This window comes from Solanum stenotomum, chromosome 9 (genome assembly GCF_019186545.1).
Source record: "Solanum stenotomum isolate F172 chromosome 9, ASM1918654v1, whole genome shotgun sequence".
In the NCBI taxonomy this organism is placed as follows: domain Eukaryota; kingdom Viridiplantae; phylum Streptophyta; class Magnoliopsida; order Solanales; family Solanaceae; genus Solanum; species Solanum stenotomum.
Genome location: NC_064290.1, coordinates 44636557 through 44660949, shown reverse-complemented (window position 1 = coordinate 44660949; position 24393 = coordinate 44636557). Strand labels below are relative to the sequence as shown.

General features: G+C 32.4%; 1 protein-coding gene and 1 long non-coding RNA gene across 2 annotated transcripts; one reads left to right on the top strand and one right to left on the bottom strand.

Annotated features, from left to right (window-relative positions):
• Window positions 1-3377: 3377 nt before the first annotated feature.
• LOC125876881 (uncharacterized) lies at window positions 3378-5827 on the bottom strand. The gene is made up of 2 exons (XR_007447552.1): window positions 5628-5827; window positions 3378-3551 (listed from the first exon to the last, which is right to left on the bottom strand). It is a non-coding gene; the product is annotated as an uncharacterized LOC125876881 (long non-coding RNA).
• On the top strand, window positions 5231-7794 carry LOC125876880 (cytochrome P450 81C13-like). Its single transcript, XM_049558140.1, has 2 exons — window positions 5231-6184; window positions 7032-7794. Exons 1-2 carry the CDS (start codon window positions 5267-5269, stop codon window positions 7653-7655), a joined length of 1542 nt encoding a protein of 513 aa, XP_049414097.1. The 5' UTR covers window positions 5231-5266; the 3' UTR covers window positions 7656-7794.
• Window positions 7795-24393: the final 16599 nt, after the last annotated feature.

Below are 24393 nucleotides of genomic sequence, written 5' to 3'. Positions count from 1 at the left end.
AAATTATTAATTGTCGTGTTTCTTCACTTTATATTTTCTCTTTTATAACTATTTGGTTTACTGCACTTGGATCGAGAGTTCTCGAAAATAGCTTTCTTTGCCTCCATGAAGTAGGGACATGGGTGGCTCAACAAAGTTCATGGTCTAAAGCCAAAAATTAATTTGAGGGCTTAAAATAAAATTCAATATAATTTATTTTGATTTTTTTAAAGCTTTTTGTGTGACTATTCTTTTTTCAATTGATAATATAATCAATATGGGATATATAAATTCTAACAAAAAAGTACACCTATAAAATAAAAATATTTAAAATAACAATTTTTTGATGAAAAATAGGGTAATTTTAGATTTAAAGAAGTTGAAATTCTAATATCAAAATTTAATATTTCGCCACTTTAATATAATTGTTGTAATACTTAAAAAGTGAGAAAAAATCGAAAGCATAGCCGTGTCTTAATTCATTCACATTCCACTCTTATATCTTATATTTTATTTTATATCTTAATTTATCACATTCTTCAGCTCTTATATTTTACCGAATAAATATTTACATTCAGCTTTTTTAAATTTATAGTTCAAACTGGCACATCAATCAATATCAAGAAAATAATCTTACTCTATTTTTTATGAGAAAAACTAGTACTCTACTTTTTTTATTTTAAAATAAAATAATCTACTACACTATTAGGGATCGTTTGGTGTGAGGGATAATACCATATAGTCCCGGGATTAAATTATAGTACCGCTTATTTTGTTGTTTGGTTGGCAAGTTCGGGATAACTTATCCCGGGATTAATAATTAGTACCGGGATAAGTTATCCCTCTCTTTGGGTGGTATAGTAATCCCGGGATAACTTATCCCGGGATAAAATAGGTAAATGACAAAAATGTCTCTTTCAACCCTTTTGTTATATCACTTTTTACATTAATGAAGGGCATTTTTGTAAATAAATAAATTGTTCTTAAAATTTATTATTTTGAATACAACAAACCAAACACTCAATAAAAAATAATCCCAACACAACTTATCTCATCATAACTAATCCCAACATAACTTATCCCAACATAACTTATCCCATCATAACTCATTTTCAAACCAAACGACCCCTTAGTCTATTACCCAAATTTGGGGCCCCAAAATTTTTTGACATTAAAGGAGTTGCTTGACCTGCTTTATTGTCGGGCATGCTCGAAATAAGAATAAAGTGTGCATACTTTCTACTCCATCCGTCCCTATTTCCTTGTCCATATTTCCTCTTTTAGATATTCTTATTTACTTGTTCATTTTGACAAATCAAGAAAGGACAAAAAAAAAATTCCTATGATACTCTCATTTAAACTTTTTGAAAATTTAAACTTCCCCCAACATTGATTAGTTATCTTGAATAAATTTATTTTGGAATCATAATTAATAAGGGTAAAATTGTAACTTCACTATGTTAATCATTGTTACCTTAATATGTGTGTCATTTCTAAAGTGGACACCTAAATAAGGACGGAGGGAGTATTATTTTCATCATATCCGTGGAATTATACTAAATATATTATTGTTATTGTTATTTAAAAGTTTATTTTTTGTGAGGTTTAATTTCTAGAATATCAACAATTATTTTAAAAATTTTTTTAAAAAAATAGTTGTAACACTAAATCATTTTCCACAAGGCCAAAATCTTCACTTATTTCCAATAATTTTTTTTTTTTTTTTTTTTTTTTGACTTGGTCCATAACTTTGCTGGATAAGGACATAGTAAGAGGAGGACCAATATACACATAGTTGTGGAAAAAAATTGAGAGGGGAACATAAGAAAGAGAGAAAACGTTTCAAATATTATTAATTTCGAAGTGAATGGTGTTTACCATGTGAATAACGTATTATCAATGTAGATGTAGATATATGATGGATATAATAAAGATATAGATTAGGTTTGGAAAATGAAAAGAGAATCAAGCTTTTAGTCTCCTTAACTGTATTTATTTATTAGAAGTATACAAAGTCGTTTGCGTGGTCCTCTCAAACTCTTTTTTTATTCCAAGTACTAAATTAATTTCTATTTCAGCACGTTGGCTTTGAAATTTCTAAGCCTTAAATAGTTTTTAATTTTTTTGGATCTATTATGTATGTGATATTTGCATTGGAGCCAGAGGCGGAGTTAGGATTACGAGCTTGAGGTTCTAAATTTTAGTGGAGTTTAAACTTATAACACTAGTGTAAAAAGTATTTTCACCACTCATTCTTACCATTGAACTGTCAATTAATTTTGTTAGGAGATTCACAAATTAATATACATATATATTTATTTAATTTTCTAATACAAATACAGAGTCAATTGATCATGAATGGCGAACCCCATCTGTCTCTTATTGGAACTCGACTAATTCAAATGCATGCTCCATTCGGATGGAAGCTTTCCTATGCGTGGGCGGAGCTAGCATACTGTTAGGGTTCATCTGAATCCCCTTCGGTTAATTAGTGTCGGTTAGTTAGTGTGTTTACTTCTTTAGATTTTGAACCTCCTTATTAAAAATCCTAGCTCCACCACTATTCCTATGAAGGATTTTTCCATATGTGATATATGTATTGGAGCCAGAAGCGGAGTTAGGATTACGAGCTTGGGGTTCTAAATTTTAGTGGAGTTCAAACTCAGAACACTAGAGTGAAAAGTATTTTCACTGCTCATACTTAACATTAACATTGAGTTGCCAATTAATTTTGTTAGGAGATTCACAAGTTAATATGGATATATATTTATTTGATTTTCTAATACAAATACATAGTAACTGACCACGAACGGTGAATCCCACCTAGCTCCGCCTCTAATTGAAGCTCAACTAATTCAAATTCATACTCTATTCGGATGGAAGCTTTCCTATGCATCGGCGGAGCTAGCATACTGTTAGGGGTCCATCCGAACCTCCTTCAACGGAAAATATTATTATTTATACATGATTAACATTATTTTTAGCTACATATAGTAGATGTTGAATCTCTTTTGGTCAGTTAATGTGTTTACCTCTTCAAAATTTGAACTTGCTTATTAAAAATCTTAGTTCAATGTTTCTATGGAGGATTTTTCATATCCAAAATCGAACTCGGGAATAGTTGACCCATACAGTGCACAATATCCTTTTAAGGAGTAGTCAGTAGTATCTCTTCATTCATAGCTCAATCATTCTTCTTTGTTTCAAAGAAATGGAGAACCACTATTCTTCCTACTTGTTCTACTTAGCTATCTTATTGTTTTTTACTCCAATTTTATTCAGATATATTTTCCATAGTAGAAGAAATCTCCCACCAAGTCCATTTTCATTTCCAATAATTGGTCATATTTACCTTCTCAAAAGTACTCTGCATCTTACTCTAACATCTTTATCAGCTAAATATGGCCCTGTTTTATACCTCAAATTAGGCTATAATATGCCTGTGATTGTTGTGTCTTCGCCATCTGCTGTCGAAGAATGTTTAACCAAAAATGATGTTATATTTGCAAACAGACCTAAAACATTAGCCGGTGACAAATTCACCTTCAATTATATTGTTTACGTTTGGGCACCTTATGGACAACTTTGGAGGATTCTTCGTTGTTTTCTGGATAAGGACATAGTAAGAGGAGGACCAATATACACATAGTTGTGGGAAAAAATTGAGAGGGAACATAAGAAAGAGAAAAAAAACGTTTCAAATATTGTTAGTCTTGAAGTGAATGGTGTTTACCACGTGAATAACGTAATTATCAATGTAGATATAGATATGTGATGGATATAATAAACATATAGATTAGGTTTGGAAAATACAAAGAGAATCAAGCGTTTAGTCTCCTTTACTGTATTTATTTATTAGAAGTATACAAAATCGTTTGCGTGGTCCTCTCAAAACTCTTTTTTTATTCCAAGTACTAAATTAATTTCTATTTCAGCACGTTGGCTTTGAAATTTCTAAACCTTAAATAGTTTTTAATTTTTTTGGATTTATTCCGTATGTGATATCAGCATTGGAGCAAGAGGCAGAGTTAGGATTACGAGTTTGAGGTTTTAAATTTTAGCGGAGTTCAAACTCACAACACCAGTGTGAAAAGTATTTTCACCACTCACTCTTACCAAAGGCGAATCTAGGATTTTTCAAACATGGATGCACCCAGAAAAATGTATTAAGTCGGAATTGATCCGAACATGGATGCACCAAGAAAAATGTATTCAGTGAGAATTGATTCTTAATCCTCAAGGTCAAAAGCTCAACATTTAACCATGTGGACCAAATAGACTTCTTATAGTATGGGTGCCAGAATATAATAATATACAAATTTTAGAAAATATGTACATAAAATATCTAGTTTTACGAAGAGACCACGGGTTCCGATGCCCTATTTTTTTACCTTTAGATTCGCCACTGATCCTTACCATTGAATTGTCAATTAATTTTGTTAGAGGATTCACAAGTTAATTATATATATATATATATAATTTTCTAATACAAATACAGAGTTAATTGAAACCCCACAAAGTATTTTCACCACTCATTCTTACCATTAAACTGTCAATTAATTTTGTTAGGGGATTTACAAGTTAATATACATATACATATTTATTTAATTTTCTAATACAAATGCAGAGTCAACTGAAACCCCACCTGGCTCCGCCTCTTATTGGAACTTGACTAATTCAGATTCATACTTCATTCGAACGGAAACTTTCCTATGTATGGGTGGAGCTGGCATACTGTTATAGGGTCCATTCGAACCCCGCTTCAGCGAAAAATATTACTCCCTCCGTTCCATTTTATGTGAGGTAGTTTGACTCGGCACGAAGTTTAAGAAAGAAAAAAAGACTTTTAAAATTTGTGGTCCAAAATGAATGATAAAAATTTGTGTGGCTGTAAATCATTTCAATAATGGTAATATAGACATTTTATAGTTAACTTGTTATTTAATATAAAAATGTATTATTCTTTGTTGGACTAACTAAAAAGAAAAGTAAATCACATAAATTGAAACAGAAGTAGTATTATTTATATATAATTAAAATTATTTTTTATCTATATGTAATAAATGTTGAATCCCTTTTAATTAGCTAGTGTGTTTACTTCTTTAGATTTTGAACCTTTTTATTAAAAATTCTAGCTCCATCACTAATCCTAAAAAGGATTTTCCCATATCCAAAATCGAATTCGAGATGTCTGATGAACGGAATAGTTGACTCATCACCGCACAATATCCTTTTAAATAGTTAGTCTCTTCACTCATAGCTCAATCATTCTTCTTTGCTTCAAAGAATGGAGAACCACTACTCTTCCTACTTGTTCTACTTAGCTATCTTATTGTTTTTTACTCCAATTTTATTCAGATATTTTTTCCATAGAAGAAGAAATCTCCCACCAAGTCCATTTTCATTTCCAATAATTGGTCACATTTACCTTCTCAAAAGTACTCTGCATCTTACTCTAACATCTTTATCAGCTAAATATGGCCCTGTTTTATACCTCAAATTAGGCTATAATATGCCTGTGATTGTTGTGTCTTCGCCATCTGCTGTCGAAGAATGTTTAACCAAAAATGATGTTATATTTGCAAACAGACCTAAAACATTAGCCGGTGACAAATTCACCTTCAATTATACTGTTTATGTTTGGGCACCTTATGGACAACTTTGGAGGATTCTTCGTCGTTTGACTGTCGTAGAGTTATTTTCTTCGCAGAGCCTTCAAAAGAGTTCTACTCTGAGAGATCAAGAAATTGGAACTTTTATCCGTTCTTTGTACAGATTTTCAACGAGTAATAATAATGGTAGTAAGAAGGTGGATTTGACGAATTGGGCTTTTACTTTGGTTTTCAATCTAATGACTAAAATTATTGCTGGAAAACATATCGTGAACGAAGAAGATGCTGGTATGGAGAAAGGGATAGAAATGATTGAAAAACTTAGAGGGACTTTCTTAGTCACTATATCATTTTTGAATATGTGTGATTTCTTGCCAATTTTGAGGTGGTTTGGTTACAAAGGGCTTGAGAAGAAGATGGACGTAATTCATAGCAAAAGAAATCAATTCCTCAATAGCTTGATTGATGAATTTCGACACAATAAAATTAGTGGTCTAAAGCCAAATGATACTACACTGATTGAAACTCTCTTGTCTTTCCAGGAATCAGAACCTGAATTCTACACAGACGATATCATCAAAAGTATTATGCTGGTTGGTATTCCATTATTTTTACCTCAAACTTTTAAATTGAAATTAGACTTTCATCTTACTTAGATGTGACTGCTTAAAACTTTTTTCTATATGGTTTACTTTGTATAAAAGAGGTTAGAGTGGGGAAGTATTTTTCTAATTGTAGATAAAAAGAAGGTCCAAATTGAATGGTTTATATCTTTTCTCTGCTGTCTGTCACTTTCAAGAACTTGAATTCCATGTTCATTTTATCTGAGCTGATTGTTAGAATAAACAAGGAACAAAAACAAGGGATTGTGTACCTTAATATGGCGGAAGAATCGTTGATCTTGCTACCAAACGAATCACCCTGAGTCCAACTTTGAATCACTATCAAACAAAGTTTTGAATCCACGAACTAGATGTATTGTGTATGTGTTGTTATGTATAGAATTAGAAAGGAAGAAGGGCCACACTCCCATGTTGATAACCATAGATTACCATAAGAGGTTTGGTTGTTAAGAATATCATTAGGTAATAAAAGTGTGCTCTATCTAACAGCTTAAGTTTTTAGATGAGATGGTCACATACTTCAACATAGTATCAGAGTCGGGTTCATTCCTATTTGGACTCCCGGTTCACGCTCCAGTTATGCTTGGGCGTAAAGGGGGTGTTAGAGTGGGTAAAAATTCCACATTGGTCGGGGAATGGACTGGTGGTCTTCTTATATGGATTTGGATAATCCTCCCCTCATGAGCTAGCTTTTGAGGTTGAGTTACGTCCATGTGTCATATCTATAAATATCCAACATAAATTATTACGTAGTCCATGATATGTGTTTTTTGTACAACATGAGCACTTGATGATGGCTGCAAATATTGGCATGCAGGTTGTTTTTGTTGCAGGAACAGAAACCTCGTCATTGACAATCCAATGGGTAATGAGGCTTCTTTTAGCTCATCCTGAGGTATTGCATAAGCTAAGAGCTGACATCGACAACAAAGTTGGGAACAAGCGTTTAGTAAGGGAATCTGATCTCACCAAGCTTCCATATTTACGTTGCGTTGTCAATGAAACAATGAGATTATACCCTCCAATACCACTTCTATTACCTCATTACTCAACTGAAGATTGTACTGTGGGAGGATATGATGTACCAAAACATACAATGCTTCTTATCAATGCCTGGGCGGTTCACCGTGATCCCAAAGTATGGGATGATCCTGAAAAGTTCAAGCCGGAGAGATTTGAGGCAACAGAAGGGGAAACAGAAAGGTTCAATTACAAACTTATACCATTTGGAATGGGGAGAAGAGCATGTCCTGGAACTGATATGGGATTACGAGCTGTTTCGTTGGCGTTAGGTGCTCTTGTTCAATGCTTTGACTGGCAAATTGAGGAAGAGGAAAGTTTGGAAGCAAGTTATCATGCTAGAATGAGTATGCAGAACAAGCCTTTGAAGGCTGTATGCACACCGCGCGAAGATCTTGTTGAGCTTCTGTCCCAGCTTTGAGACAGTTTTATGTATACTAAGACCACTCTGCTGCACTTGTATGATAGCAAATGTTGTAAAATTGAATCATGATTATGTGAGAAATAAGAAAATAGATGCTAGGTTATGTAATGCTGAAGAAAAGATTGATTTGTTAGAAGGTGTGTTTGGCTCTCTTAGTAGTATTTTGGGAAATAAAACTGTAGAATGTGTAATGCATAGCGTCGTATGTGACAATTTGCATCCTACACGGCGTATTATCTGAAATATGTCAGGTAAGATATGTACATCTACTTGTTTAATTTTATATAAGTTTAAGTATCTATTTGTATACACTCAAAGTTGAAGGGTTAAAGTCAAGTTAAAGAATATATGCATTTTTTTTGGCAAATTTCTTTTCTTTTTGAGAAAAATGAAAATAAACTTATTCCGATATGTGATTCTATTTTTGTAATTTTCAAATCTATTAAAAATAAAACTTTACTATAAAATCAAAATATCTAATTTAGACCTAGACAAAATATTTGAACACTTAAGTGATGTAAAACCTTAAATTCGATAAAAAAAAATAAAATTAGGTGCTACCCATTAATCAATCCTTTTTCCTCCTAGGAATCCCTTGTAATGTGGGTAAAGGTTCAGACATATATAAATCTTTGGACAGACAAATGGATCTCTATGAATGAAGCACCATACTTACTTACCTAAAAAGATACTCCCTCTGTCTCATTTTATATGTCATCTCTTTCTATAAATAACTACACTATAATACTTGTGATTTTATAAAATTTATGTATAAATTACCATATTTTGCCTATTATACCCTTGATAGAATAGTTAATTAATCTTGTCATTTATTTATAAAGTTGACTTAAATAAACATTAAATAAGGGTAAAAGGGTAAAGTTACATCATTTATTAATACAAGTGTAAAGTAAAAAGGTGACATATAAAATGAGACGGAAGGAGTATAATTTTTCATCTGTCCAACAATAGTTGTCCATTATATTATTTTGAAATACCCAACAATACTTGTCCACTTTATGAAATCAATGGATAATTTTACATTTACTTCCTAACTTACCCTTATCATTAATTATAATCATTTTCCTATTACATTTTTCAAGACATTATATTAATTATATTCAAAGGGTATTACTCCCTCAATTTCATATTAATTGAATTGTTGAAGTGTTTCACACCATTTAAGAAAAGAAGATTAAGACATAAATTAGGTATAATTTTTCATTTGTACCCTTATTAAATATTGTCAAATTTACTATTAAAATAACTAAACAGTAATTAATAACTAATTTCAATACTAACTAATGAAGTGTAAAATTGAAAAAAACATTTTAAAAGTAGTCTAAAAAATTAAACAATTACGTTAATTTGAAAAATGAAAAATATCTCCATAATTTAATTAATATGAAATGGAGGGAGTATAGTATAACTATCTTTTTATTTTATAATTTCTTAAAGTGTGTCTAGTCAAAAGGATCACATCTTTGAAAAATGAGAATTGGGATCTTTCCTTTATCAAAATTTGTAATCCCAATGTCAAAGCATCCAAAATACTTACTCCCTCCGTCCCTTTTTAGTTGTCCACTTTAGAAATGACACACAGATTAAGGCAACAATGATTAGCACAGTGAAGTTACAATTTTACCCTTATGACAACTTTTCACTTCAAAATTACAACCACTTATTTGAATTAAAGTGAAATAAATTGGAGGGAAACAACATACACTTTTACAATTTTCAAGAAGTGTAAATAAGGGTATAATAGGAAAAAATTTGTTGTCCTTTCTTGATTTGTCAAAATGAACAACTAAATAGGGACAACCAAAAAAGGAAATATTGACAAGTAAATAGGGACGGAGGGAGTATATAAAAAGTATTTTATTCTTTTAAATGAGACATTTCCAAGGTTCCTTTACGACAAAATCAGCCCACATGCTTGATTATAAAATCACTGATAGCATGTACTCTTTAGTCCAATAATAATTGTATATTATATTAAAAATAATTATCTAATAATACTTGTTGAATTTAAAAAATTAAGAAATAATTTTTTTTTTATCTATTTATCCTTATTATAAATACTATTTATCATTCAATACATTTCTCAAAACATTAAATTTAATAAAATCAAAAGATAATATAATAATATTACTCCTATTATTTATTATTACTTAAGAAGTGTCATGTCTAGTGGACAACTATTATACATAGAATATATTAAAAAATGCTTTCTCCAAAACTCATTAAATAAAATAAAGTTTTTCATGTGGCTACAACAAACTCCCTAGGGTTGCGGCCCTTTGCTATCGACCTATCATCTCTTTAGACGGATGACCCACCCTTACCTAAAGGGGTGTCAAAGCAAACATACATTTCTCGAAAAATTACATTATATATAGAGATCAAATTTTAATTTAATAAATACATATATATAAATATTGACACCTCTTAACACAAATTAAAAGTTTAATCTAACAATTAAGACGTGAAAATTCTTCAAGGTCGTATGTTCTTGTCCAATACTAGCCTCATAATGCACAAATACATGTGTTTCTACAATGCCCCAAAGAATGTATCATTTGGTACCATTTCATCAATATCTACCAACCAAACGAGAATGCAACTTATTTGTATTCCAACTATTGATTTTTCTAAATATCGAAAATATGCAATCCTTTTTATTTTTTAGGCAAAGAAACATTTAACATGACATAATAAGAATTATTTTAAGCAATAGAAATTTTAAGAGAGCAATATATATATAGGCTGCACAATATTTACACATTTCTTACCTTTCTGTTTCCCTGCATAAATCTTCTGGATGAGTCCATTGGACTCCATTTCTCTTGCATTTCCATATGGGCCATGTATGCCCAACCATGATAATTTTTCAAAAATAGCAAACATTAGGAACTCTATTTCTATAGTTTACTTAATTACGAATAATAGTAAAATGTTAGGGAGAAGGGAAGAGAGAGGAGAACGAGATCTGGGAGAGAGGAAAGAGATAAAAATACAAATACAAACTGGTTTGTATCAAAATGAATTCATATTAAGAGGAGAGAGGCGAGCGAGATCGGGAGGGGGAGGAGAGAGGATTGTATTTTTTTAATTTTGTGTTGTATTTTGTATTTATTTTGTATCAATTGTATTCGAAATAAAACGGATTGTATTTTATATTGTATTCTTTATTTATTTTGTATCAATTGTATTTGAAATACAACGAATACAATTGTATTCATCCTCTCTTTGATTTGATTCAAATACACTGGATAGAGAGGATGGATGTATATTGTATTCATATGAATACAAATACAATTGATACAAAAATACAAAATATTGTTTTTCGAATACAATTGGCCTATGTATAGTTATTAATTTTTTCGAATACAATTAACATTATTTATACAACATAGTTATTATTTTTTTTTCAATTAGCCTATGTTGCCTATGTTATCTCCTGTATTTAGATTAGCAAACCAGAAATAATAAAAGATGAAAAGAAAAACAAAGAACAATCCGAGTCCACAGAATCCATTGTGTGTCCTTAAGAAATTTAATCCCCTCAAGTACCCGAGGTTGGAGATTTATTCCTCCCAAAATAAAACGGACAAACCATTAAAGAAGTAGTGGTACCTCAAACTTCGATAATTTCAACGAACTTAAAATGACAGGAACGAATCACACACACAAACATGATCGATCGATTTTGTTTTGTAATAAATGTATGCAAAAGAAGGGAAGAATTCAGTGCAAAAAAAATGAGAGAAAACCTCTCTATTTATAGCCAATAAAGGGTAAACGTCACAACTCTTTGGAAAGAAGACAGTCTTCCAGAAAGGTCACAACACTTTGGAAAAGGCACAACCTTTCAAACGGTCACAACCCTTTAGAAAGGACACAACCTTTCATAAAGGTCAAAACCCTTCGGCATAGTCACAATCCTTCAGGAGAGTCACAACCCTTCATTTCCTGTTTAGATCTTTAAAACCCAACAATCCCCCACATGAATAAGGAATAGCTATTGTTAAAACATATGCATGAAAAATCATGTGATTCGTAAGTAAGGATTGATTGCATCTGGATAAGTAGGTTTCCTTTTGAACTTTCCATAGTGAATATATATCGAATATACTCGGTCAATTGATAGATATGATATCTTTGAACTGTCGAGCTTTGGTGTATACCTAGACAATATAAGTCACATAATCAACCCTTGAGCTATTTTCGGTTCTCATTGTTTTGTTCGTTTCAGCCATGAACACGTCTTGGTTTATAAGTGCATAGAGAACTGCCGTACCGGATTCTCCTTGAAGCGACTTACACTTCACACTTACATAAGTGATTTCTAAATGTGTTATCCCGTAGATATACTATTTGATATACCCTGTATCAAACTTAGAAACCATTAAAAAGTCCTAATGCCTTTATCTTTGTTACTGAACATTGTCTTATCATGAGAATAGACCATAAAAAAATATTTTGACAATGTTGAATCATCATCAATGACTTTGTTTGATCTCCTTGAACTTAGATCTTGGGATCTCCAGTCTTCTAGGTAGAGTTACCGCCACAATGACTTCCTCGGCCATAGTCCCATTCCCTTTGATAATCTATCAACTTCCTCTCTAGTTAAGTCTTTTGTAAGTGAATCTGACACATTATCCTTTGACTTTACATAGTCAATTATGATAATTTCACTAGAGAGTAGTTCTCTAATGATATTATGTCTACGTCATATATGACGAGACTTTCCGTTATACATCATGCTCCATGCCCTATCTATTGTAAATTAACTCTCACAATGTATGCATACTGGAGCAAAGGTTTGGGCCAAAAATCTTTCAAGAAATTTCGGAGTCATTCAACTTCTTCACCAGCCTTATCTAGAGTGATAAGCTCAGATTTCATAGTAGAGCAATCGATACATTTCTGGCTGGAAGATTTCTAAGAGATTGCTCCTCCACAAAGAGTAAATGTATATCCACTCGTGGATTTTACTTCATTTGACCTGGTGATTCAATTTACATCACTATATTCTTTCAATACTGTTGAATATTAGTTATAATGCAAAACAATAGTTTTTAAGTATGTTTTAAATACTCCAAAACTCTTTTCATTGTCATCCAATGAGTTTGATTGAGATTACTTGTGAACCGACTCAGTTTACTAATAGTGCATGCTATATCTGATTGTGTACACTTCATGATATATATCATATTTCTCAATACTCTAGCATAATCCAATTGTGAGTCACTTTTGCCTTCATTCTTTTGAAGTACAAAGCTCACATTTATTGGAGTCTTGACAATATTGAAATCCAAATACTTGAACTGGTCAAGTACCTTTTCAATCACATCAGTAACTTCAATGTCTTTCATATCGAAGTTACTTTCTAGCATATGCTTAGTAGCATTTATGTCAGAAATGTCTCTTTTGATGATCAACATGTCCTCAACATAAAAATAAACAATGACCTTGTGATTTGGAGTGTCTTTAATGTAAAAATATTAATCGCATTCATTAATCTTGAATTCATTTGCCAACATAGTTTGGTCAAACTTCGCATGTCATTATTTGGGTGCTTTTTTTTAGTCCATAAAGTGACTTAACAAGTTTACAAACTTTCTTTTCTTTACCAGGAACCACAAAGCCCTTGGGTTGTTCCATGTAAATTTCTTGCTCCAATTATCTATTTTAAAAAAAATGTTTTCATATCCATTTTGACAAATTTGCAAGTCATATACTGCAACTAGCGCAATTAACATCTGAATTAATGTAATCCTAGTTAGTGGCTATTATGTGTCAAAATAATCAAGGCTTTCTTATTGTCTAAAGCCTATGACAGCAAGTCTTGCTTTGTATTTGTCAATAGTTTCATCAACTTTCTTTTTCTTTTGTAGATCCACTTTGAACCCAAAGGTTTATTTCCTGGAGGAAGATCAACCAACTCTCAAGTACGGTTGCTCAAGATTGAATCTATCTTACTATTGACAACCTCTTTCCAAAAAGAATGAGTCCACAGAGGGCATAGCTTTTTCGAATTTATGAGACTCATTTTTAAGAAGAAATGTAATAAAATCAAACTCGAAGGATGTAATTTGTAAAGAGTAAGACGATATTAGAGAATGAATCAATCTTTTTATTAATTTATGTTGTATGGTATATAAAGGGCTATGCCCAGCTGATACAAAGTCCTAATTTATACAAAGTATGTGTATGATAACAATAAAAGATAAAATAGGATAATTGAAGTGATTGAGTTAGACTCTAATTCTAGAAATTGGTAAAACAACTAAAACAAGAATAAGCTAAAACGTAGGAAGAATGTTCAAACGTTATTACGCCCTCGTAAGTTGGTGCTGGTATCAATCACACCCAACTTGGGACAGAGCTGCTCAAAGGAAGCATGTGGCAGCGGCTTAGTGAGTATATCAACACCTTGGTTAGCAACATGTAAGTGTTTGACTTATATCTCCTTGGTTTACACCTGATCCCACACAAAATGAAAGTTTATGGAAACATACTTTATCTGACTATGGAAAATAGGATTGGCACAAATATACGTAGTGCTAACATTATTACTAAAGACTGTTGAAGCACCATCAAGAGGAAAATGCAGCTCATGAAGAAGATGAAACAACCAATTTGTTTATGCTAACTGAAGCGGAATGGGAGACAGATCATTGTTTCTTGGACAACTAGGAAATAGGTGTACAACCTAGAAAAAACACATAGCCTGATGTGAAAGTACGATCATCTGGATCCCCAACCCAGTCTGAATTAGAGAAAATAACTAATCTTGAATCGTTTCTTGGCAATATTGATGCCAAAATGGGAAGTTTCACTAAGATAGCGAAGAAGACGCTTAATTGCCTTCCTAGTGAGTTTGACTTGGTTGATGCATGAACTGAAAAAGTTTGCTAACAACGAAGGCAATGTCTAGGTGAGTAAAAGAGAGGTAGTGTAATTTACCTATAACTCGCCTATAAAGAAAACCATCAGCTAGATCATCTCCAGAAGAGGTAGTAAAAATGTTCGTGGAAGTCATTGGTGTTGGAGCTCCTTTGTTGTCCTGCATACCAACATTATGTAACAAATCCAAAGTATATTTGTGTTGTGACAGAAACAAGCCTTCAGTGTGTGGGAGAACTTCAATACCCAAAAAATAGTATAAAAGACCAAGATTCTTAATGAAAACCGATGAGAGAGACGATCAATAGTATGTTTTACACCTGCAAACTGATTACCAGTGATGATTATGTCGTCCACATAAATAAGCACATATATGGTAAGGGCAGAATTGTGTAAAATAAACAAAGAGAAATCTAAGAGAGACTTCGTAAACCCAATAGTTACCAAATAATTCTTGAGCTCAGTGTATCATGCACGTGGTGCTTGTTTCAAGCCATAAATGGCTTTGTTGAGCTTGCACACATGTGATGAGTGATGTGGATCATCAAAACCAAGGGGTTGTCGCATACAAACCTCATTCTCTAATCGACCTTGAAGAAATGCATTGTTCACATCTAGTTGAAGGATGGACCAGTTATGTTGGGTAGCAATAGAAAGAATTAAACAGCAAGTAGCTGGCTGAACGTTGAATGATAGTTTAGCCCCGAGCGCTGTGTAAATCTTTTGGCAACCAGACGAGCCTTAAACATGTCAATCAAACCATCAAGATGATGCTTTATATGAAATATCCACTTACAATAAACCACATTCATTAAAGGATTGAATGGAACCAATTCCATGGTTCCTAACTAGAGCATCAATCTCAGATTTCGTAGATGTTTTCTGATGAGGATAAGTGTGGGCTTGTCTATATGTTCTAGGTATAAAGGACGGAGAGGATTTTACGGTGACATTGAAGTACTGTTTTGGTTTAAGACTATTGGTCTTAGAACAGGTGATCTTGGGATGTGGAAGTGGTGGGGTGATCACTGGAACTTGTAGGGCAGATTGGTTAGAAATCACCGTGGGTTGTAAATTGAGGGGATGAGGTGGTGAAGTGTGTGTGGAAGATTGGATGTGAGGGGTTCAACAATGGTAAGTGAGTAAGGGGCGGTTTGAGGAAGGTTCATAGTCTAATGGAATAGGTGTGTTGGGTTCGGGGGAAGAATGAGACTGTTGTGGTGCTAAAATAGAGGCATTGATGGCTGAATTTAAATAGGCAAAAAAGATTGAGAGTTACCTGAGTTGATGGAGGAGCCATGGGTTGCGGATGAGGGCGAGTGTGAACGTGTGGGCAGCGACACAATTGGATCTGAAATATATTGACAACCATGTGAATCCAAAGATTTATCCTTTAAAGGTTGTTCCACAAAACATTTTTCCCAAGATAAATCTACTGTGCTTTTATTTTTCAAGTTCGAAAATAAATTTTCGAAAGGAAAACTGTCTTCTAAAAATAGAACATCTCTGGACAAGTAAATTTTGAAGTTCACTGGATCAAAACATTGGTGGCAATAATTTTTATTTGAAAATCCTAAATAAACACATGGAGTTAAACGAGGCTCTAATTTGTTCTTAGCATAAGGTGTAAGCCAGGGATAACATAGATAACTGAAAACCTTAATAGAATCATATTTGGGGGTATCTTGAAATAGAATCTCATATGGACACGTATCTTTTAAAGTTGGAGTGATCAGTCTATTTATAAGATAGACTGCTTGATGACAAGAAAAACTCCAAAATGATGATGGTAACGAAGCTTGATGTAATAAAGTTCTAGCCGTATCAATAGCATGTCTATGTCAGCGTTAAGCCAAAGCTACTCATTGTGGTGTATATAGAGGCGAGACTAAGTGTTCAATACCATGTGTTTTTAGATAAGATGACAAACTTTGAAATTCACCACCATCATTAGTGTACAAGGATAAATATTTTGTTTGAAATCGCTTTTCAATCAATGGATGCAAAGTTTGAAAAATGTCCAGAACTTCTTTTTAGATTTGAGAGTGAACAACCACATGTATTTAGAGAACTGATCAACGAATAAAACATAATATCTCTTTTTATCAATTGATAAAACTGGGAAAGGACCCCATAAATCACTATAAAGAATCTGTGCCCCCCTTTGACTTTGTAAAGAGTTTATAGAAAATTGCAACATGTACATTTTATTTGAATAACATGAATTACAACTTGAAATTGTTCGAGAATAAGAAACAGGAATGGAAAACTTATGCAGAATTTTATTCAAAACATGTTGATTAGGATGTCCTAAGCGTCGATGCCATAGGTTGAGAGGAACAACTACATTACACTTAGGAAACTTTTGTGTGCTGCCTCGTGGCCACTCATACAACCCATCTCTATTCACCTCGCTTAGAAGAGGCACCCCCGTACTCAGATCATTCACAAAATAATGAAAAGGAAAAAATTCAATAAATGTCAGATTATCTTGATAAAATTTGGAAACAGATATAAGGTTGCTTTATATGGCAGGAGAACACAAAGTGTTAAGTAGTTTGAAATCATAGTTCGATGCACTTATGTTACCGTTACCAGTATGAGTAATTGGAATGGTGTTACCATTTCCCATTGCGATATCTTCAGGACCATGGTAATCATGCATAGTAGCTAAACTCTGATGATCATAAGCAATGTGATGAGTTGCCCCACTATCAACTATCCATCTCTCTTGCCGGCTTAGCCGAACTACTTGAACTCGAGTCATTCGCTTCCTTAAGCCATGTGATATCTTGATTGTTTTGAGAGAGCGTATGAGGGGGAGCAGGAATGGATCCATCAAGATGGTCACATATATTGTGGCTATGCATAATCATCGATACTTGAGCTTTCCACAGAGAGAAGTTGTGGCTGCCAGCTAATTTGATTGGCAACTGTGTGACATAATTGAACTGGACAATCGTGGCATTGTTGTTAGCATCAAATTGACTACAAACATTGGGGGCCATTGCAATTGATGGGAGCATGAAGAATAGAGAAGGTACTCGTGAGAGTGAAGAATAGAGAAAGTACTCGTGAGAGTTATAGACACTCTAATACCATAAAGAGTAAGACGATATTAGAGAATGAATAAATCCTTTTATTAATTTATGTTGTGTGGTATATAAAGGGATATGCCCAGCTGATACAAAGTCCTAATATATACAAAGTCTGTGTATGATAACAATAAGAGATAAAGTAGGATAATTGAAGTGATTGAGATGGACTCTAATTCTAAAAATTGGTAAAACAACTCAAACAAGAATAAGCTAAAACATAGGAAGAATATTCAGTCGTTATTAATTTGTCCATTTGACATTTACTACACCTCTGAATCTCTTTATTATGTACATTCTCCTTTGGTTTGTTCCAAGGTCATTTAGATCCTTCACTTAACTAATCGACAGCTTGGACATATGAACCATAAATTGACATCCTTTACTATTTGTAGCATATTCAATGATCGTACAATCCACTGTCTTAGGTCCTATTTTAACCGTTTGGGAATAGTTTCCTCATTTCCATTTCTCATATGAAATAGACTGTATTGAAAATTATTAGATCACTATCTTTTAAGAGTTATTACTTGTATATATTTTAAGGGGTGACAAACAGTTATCTATCAGGATACAACAAAGCCTGAACAAAGAAAACTTTTTGTTGCTCCCTTTCTTAAAAAACAAAAGTTTTTTTTAATTATTTGTTGCTCCTTTACTAACAAATAAAACTTTTGTTCCTCTCTTTATGAACATACAAACTTTTTGTTGTTCTCTTTTGCTATAATGATAGCATTCCCACAAATTTTATGGTAGACCTGAACTTATAAGTATGACATTCAACATTTCCTTCAAAGTTCGATTTTTTCCTATCAACAATTTCATTAGATTGAGGTGAGTATGTACCGTAATTTCATGGATGATTCCATTTTCCAAATATATTTCTGCAAAAGAAGATTCATATTCTCCACATCTACAACTTCTAATCATGACAATCTTTTTATCCAACTGATTTTCAACTTCAGATTTATATTGCCTATATGTGTTATTGCTTCATCCTTACCATTCAGCAAATAGACATAACACTATGTAGTGCAATTGTTAGTAAAATTTATGAAATACTTTTTTGCCCACCAAGAGATGGTGTTGACTTCATATCAAAAATGTCAGTGTAAATCAATTCTAATGGATTAAAATTCCTTTCAGTAAATTTATAAGTATGCTTAACATACTTAGATTCAACACATACTTGACATTTTGATTTATTGCACTAGAAGTTAGGCAAAATTTCTAAGTTGATCAATTTTTGCAAGGTTTTGTAATTGACATGTCCTAAACATTCATGTCACAAACAATCAATTTGATTCAAGTAAGTAAAAACAAACAGAAATAATAAGTTTGAAACTGTGAGGTAACTTTATCCCACAAATATTTTGTTCTTTACTTTTTATAACTTTCTCAAATACAGACATTGTTTAGAGTCAACACCTTGCTAGATATCCTTTGCAGAAGGACATCTTCATAACATTCAATTTATTATAGAATTACCCATGACCATAGTCTCTTCGGTCCAAAAAGGACAATATGACCCAAATATTTGTTTTACAACACAAACATAACATATCACTTTTCACCAATGTTCATGTCTATACAAATAGACATACCTTTTCATGAAAAATCACAATATTTTAAGTGACACTTTTTTCATCAAAGAATACAATTCTTTTGAACGAGTAATATAATTTTGTGGTTTTATACTAGTCATATCATATACTAGTAAAGAGAAACTCAACGACCACAATATCAAATATACTCCAAATATTTTGTGGATCTAACATAATACAAGAATGTCATTAAATTTCATATATTGTACTTTCAAATTTAAATTAGATAGTAAGTCTAATTTTGGCTTTATCACCAGTAAAGATCTCCCCCCCCCCCCTCCCCACATTTTAAATATGTTCTGAAAAATATTTTTCAAGTATTTGAAATTATTTTTCACATATTTTTTTTTCATGCTTTCAAGTTGTATACCATCAAAATACATATTGGCAACACGAAGCCTTCGTTTGGAGATTTAATCCATAGAAACACCCATTGCAGACACAAAAATCACTAATTTTATGTTACTAGTGTTTTTCCCCTTTCTGTCACAACTAGATAGACCACTTAGTATTTAGAATACCAAAAATAAAGATTCAATATTTATACAACTTGTTTCTAATTTAACGATGAAATTTTTATATTCTTCTAATCGTTAACCGAATGAACCTTAAATTCTTAAATTCTAATGAAGTTTTTATATTCTTCGAATCAGTTTCATATTTAGACAAAGTAGTAAACCAAAAATGTTTTAATCTCCAGAAACCTCAAATACATCACTGTTTCTAGCTAACTATGAAAGATTTTATCCTTTTCAAATCATTTAGCCTTAATATTCCTGACGAAGATTTTGTACTCTTCAAGTCAGAATATTCAGTCAAACAGAGTATTTAACAAATTGGTGAAGTTTCTATATTCTTCAAACAAATGCACAATCTGATTTGTTCGTGAAGTTCTTATATTCTTCAAACCAAAGGAATAGAAAAAAATCAGAAGATTTTAGTCTCCAAAAGTCAAATACAATCAAATTTCACCTGGATTAGAAAACTACAAAAGTTTTTTTTCCTCCTCTAAATAGAATACATATTAATAATAATAAAGACATATTCTGATATCATCACATAAGGACCATCTATCCTAACATTTATGAAATAAATCTCATAACTTATAAAGGATTGAAAAAAAATCAAGGGAAATAAAGATAAAATCTGATTTTTACCCCCACTGAATCATATTCTATTTGTCAGCAATGATTCCATGCAATGCTAATTTTTTCCTTCTTTCCCAGTTTCCATCATATTCCAATTTTCCTCAAAAGACATTGAATTTCAACGAGAAACTAAACTCATGTTCAAATATTGTTAGGAGACAACATATGTTCATTTACTTCTTCTCATAGTTATATAAAACCAAGAATATAGGGGGAAAAATTAAAGTGCATATTTTAACCTTTATGTACAAAATAACTTTTTTTTATTATTGAAAAGAAAACTGAAGGGGTGCAATGCTTCAATGCACTTCGGAAGAAAATAAAAATAATCTTACCCATCCAAGGAAAACATACTACAGAGTATATACTCGAACATATTAAAGTAGTACTAATTCATCCCAATTCTCTTTTATTATATGATAAAATAATTCTCTTTTTGTTCTTTTTTTTTTCACAAAAAGAACACAGAAAATAAAAGTAATTTCCTTGCCACAGAAAATACCATTAATATTAAATCTCTTAAGTTTGTTATCTTCTGTATTCAGATTAGCAAACCAGAAATAATAAAAGATGAAAAGAAAAACAAAGAACTCTCCGAGTCCACAGAACCCACTGTGTGTCCTTAAAAAATTTAATCCCTCAAGTACCCGAGATTGCATATTAATTCCTCCCAAAATAAAACGGATAAACCATTAAAGAAGTAGTGGTACTTCAAACTTTGATAATTTCAATGAACTCAAAAATGACAGCAACGAATCACACACCCAGACACGATCGATCGATTTTGTTTTGTAATAAATGTACGCAAAAGAAGGGAAGAATTCATTGCAGAAAAATGAGAGAAAACCTCTCTATTTATAGCCAACAAAGGGTAAAGGTCACAACTCTTTGGAAAGAATACAACCTTTCAGTAAGGTCACAACACTTTGGAAAAGGCACAACCTTTCAAACGATCACAACCCTTTAGAAAGAACACAACCTTTCATAAAGGTCACAATCCTTTGGCATAGTCACAACCCTTTAGGAGAGTCACAACCCTTTATTTCATGTTTACATCTTTAAAACCCAACAACCTACATAATGCTCGTGTATTTGTACTTATACTACTTTTGTGGCATTATGTTTTATGTAGATCCTAATACTAACAGTTCACATCCTTAATTCCTTATCTCCTCCACCTTCTCACACACCTTCAACGTGTAGGGTCACACCTTTAAAGTGTGATTTAGCAGCTTGATATTCCTATAATTATTACAATTTTGAATATCACCCTCGTTTATGAACAAAGTAATCACTGTATACTATCTCCATGCTTTTGATATCTTTGTTGTCTTGAAAATGACATTGAACAACTTAGTCATTTAATATATACCTGCCCTACATGTACTTTTTCAAAATTTCACTGAAATTTCATCTGGGTCCAATGATTCTACCTTTACACATCCTATGAATAACACTATCAATTTCTTTTAACCTTTATTTATCCACACTTATAATACCTACAATCATGACGTGTCTCTGAACCCTCATTTTGATCCTTATATGTTTCCTAAATTTTAATAATTATAGTGCTTCTTCTTTTTTCAATTGTTTGCTTTATGTGATGAAGTAGTACTGTTTATAGTGCAGATTGTTTTGGCTCTTTTATTAAGTGGCTATGCCCAATTCTAGAGATAATATAATTAACTGACATTTGAATTTAAGATACTATAATTCCATATAACTATAATATTATATATATTGTAAACGTGCTGTTACACTTTTCTTCAATATTATAGTGTAAATTATAATGGATGTGTAAGGGCCTAATTGGTGCAAATCATTTAAATGGAAGGACTAGATTCTATGACATTTTGCAATAGAATTTTCTTTAATTATTTCTCTGGTGTTTAGTCCATTTCAATTTTTATTTTTTATAATTTTTAATCCAATACGAGATTAAAGGATATTTTGGTACATTCTGTATCTATTTTTAATTTAAGATTATAAGATTCAAAAAAAGATTTTACTATTAAAACTTTTATAGATAAACAAATTGGAACAAATAAAGTATAATTTATTGAGACAATGCAATTTAGGAGTGGATTTCCTTTACAAAATCCTCTAACTTACTTTTTTGACATTAACAGGTCGTTATTGGTGATAGAATCATACTCTTTTAAGACATTTTTCTTGCATGTCTTTGTCCTAGTAGTGCAATAGAAATAGATAAATCATAAACTATACATGCACCATAAATAAATAAAAAGTGTAAAGAAGAATGTACTGGCCTTAACTGGTATGGTATATATATGGACATTTGTTTTAACCAGATGACAACTTGTAATTTGAAGAATTGTGAGAATTTTACTTTAAGTGGCCCACCATAGTATTTTACTTAGTTTATTATTAGTATAAATATATAAAAAAAAAGTAAATTTTAGGTTTAACAAACATAAAAATCATATTTGTATGGTATAGCTATAGTTTGTATAATTGTGTTCCTTATGTTTGCTATGGAGCATCAGATTTGTATAAATCGCTGACAGGAGCATCAGATTTGTATAAATCGCTGGCAGACCTCTTGTTTGTAGAAAAGCAATATGTATTTATATAATGATAAGTGTATTTGATAAAAATATATGTATTTGTATTTGTATATACAGTTTTGCCTCGTTATATACAAACACAAACTCAATTTATACATTTGTGTTTGTATAAAATAAGAGAGGCGAGGGAGAGTGGGGAGCGAGATCTGGGAGAGTGGCGAGCGAGATTCTCTGGGGAGAGAGGCGAACGAAAAGATATGTATATATACAGTTTTCTCTCGTTTTATACAAACACAAACATAATTTATACATTTGTGTTTGTATAAAGTGAGAGAGGCGAGAGAGACTGCCGAGCGAGATCAGGAGAGTGGCAAGTGAGAAATCTGGGGAGAGAGGCGAATGGCAAAGTGTTTGCTACAGATTAGAATTAAATGAAATTGTGGTTATAGTATTTAATTTTAATTAATAATTTATTATTTTATACAATTTTCCCTATAAAAAAGGATATTGAATTTAGATGAAGAAGTAGAAAATTAAGAAATTTAGAAAAGCCCATGTAACGACCTGCTCCCGTCATTATGGAAAAGCCAATGGGGAAAGAATTTGGCCCAAAAAACTTTTGAGTAGTGACTTGAAAATTCCTAGCGTAGTCCAGATTTGGACGAAATCTGAGTCAGGTAAGGTCTAGGAAAATATGGTAATGAATGAGAGAATTAATTATGAATTTAATCACATGAGTGGATAGCTAAGATGTTAGGAAGCCCGTACGGCTTTACGGAACCGAATTCTGGAGAGTAGAACTCCCAAAACTGATCTTAGCGTGAACGGGTAGTTTTTGAACGTCAGGGGTTGAAGGTGTGTTATGAAATGGGAGTTTGGAACTCAAATTTTGACTTTCTGTCTCCGTGCAAGCCACCGGGCGGGATAAATCTCGCCAAGGTAGGGCCGCTATGGCGGGTTGGGTTCCGTTGTGGTGGGACAGTCGCAACTTAAATCGGGTAAAGACCCCAAAAACTATATTTTCTGCAAACCTTCGTTCTTGAAAGCTAAGAGATGACCCAGAGCAAGTTCTTGACAGTTTTACACTACTTCTAGAGCTAAAGGTAAGATTATTGCTCCCCTAATCCATTTTATGATCCATAGAACGTAGTTTCTTGGGTAATTATCATTGGGGGAGGGTTTTGACCTGAAGTTAATGATGGGAAAAGCCCTAATTCAACATTAGGATCTTGGGTTTGGCCATGGATAGATAGATTGACTATTATCCGGGTAAATTAGGCCTTGTTTATTGATCTTTGCGTTAATTGATTATTTTTAGACCAAGAACAAGCGGAAAGAATCCGAAAGGGGAAGGCTCTTGGTCTTAGGAGGATTCGAGCTTGGTTTCGAGGTAGGTAATGGTTCAATTTCTTGTTTGTGTGATATACGCCGATTAATTGCTTTAT

Excerpts from the sequence above, each read along its gene's own strand:
- LOC125876880 (XM_049558140.1), top strand. The coding sequence starts at position 5,267 with ATGGAGAACCACTACTCTTCCTACTTGTTCTACTTAGCTATCTTATTG. Across the intron at positions 6,185-7,031 it reads TCATCAAAAGTATTATGCTG|GTTGTTTTTGTTGCAGGAAC; the intron begins GTTGGTATTCCA and ends ATTGGCATGCAG.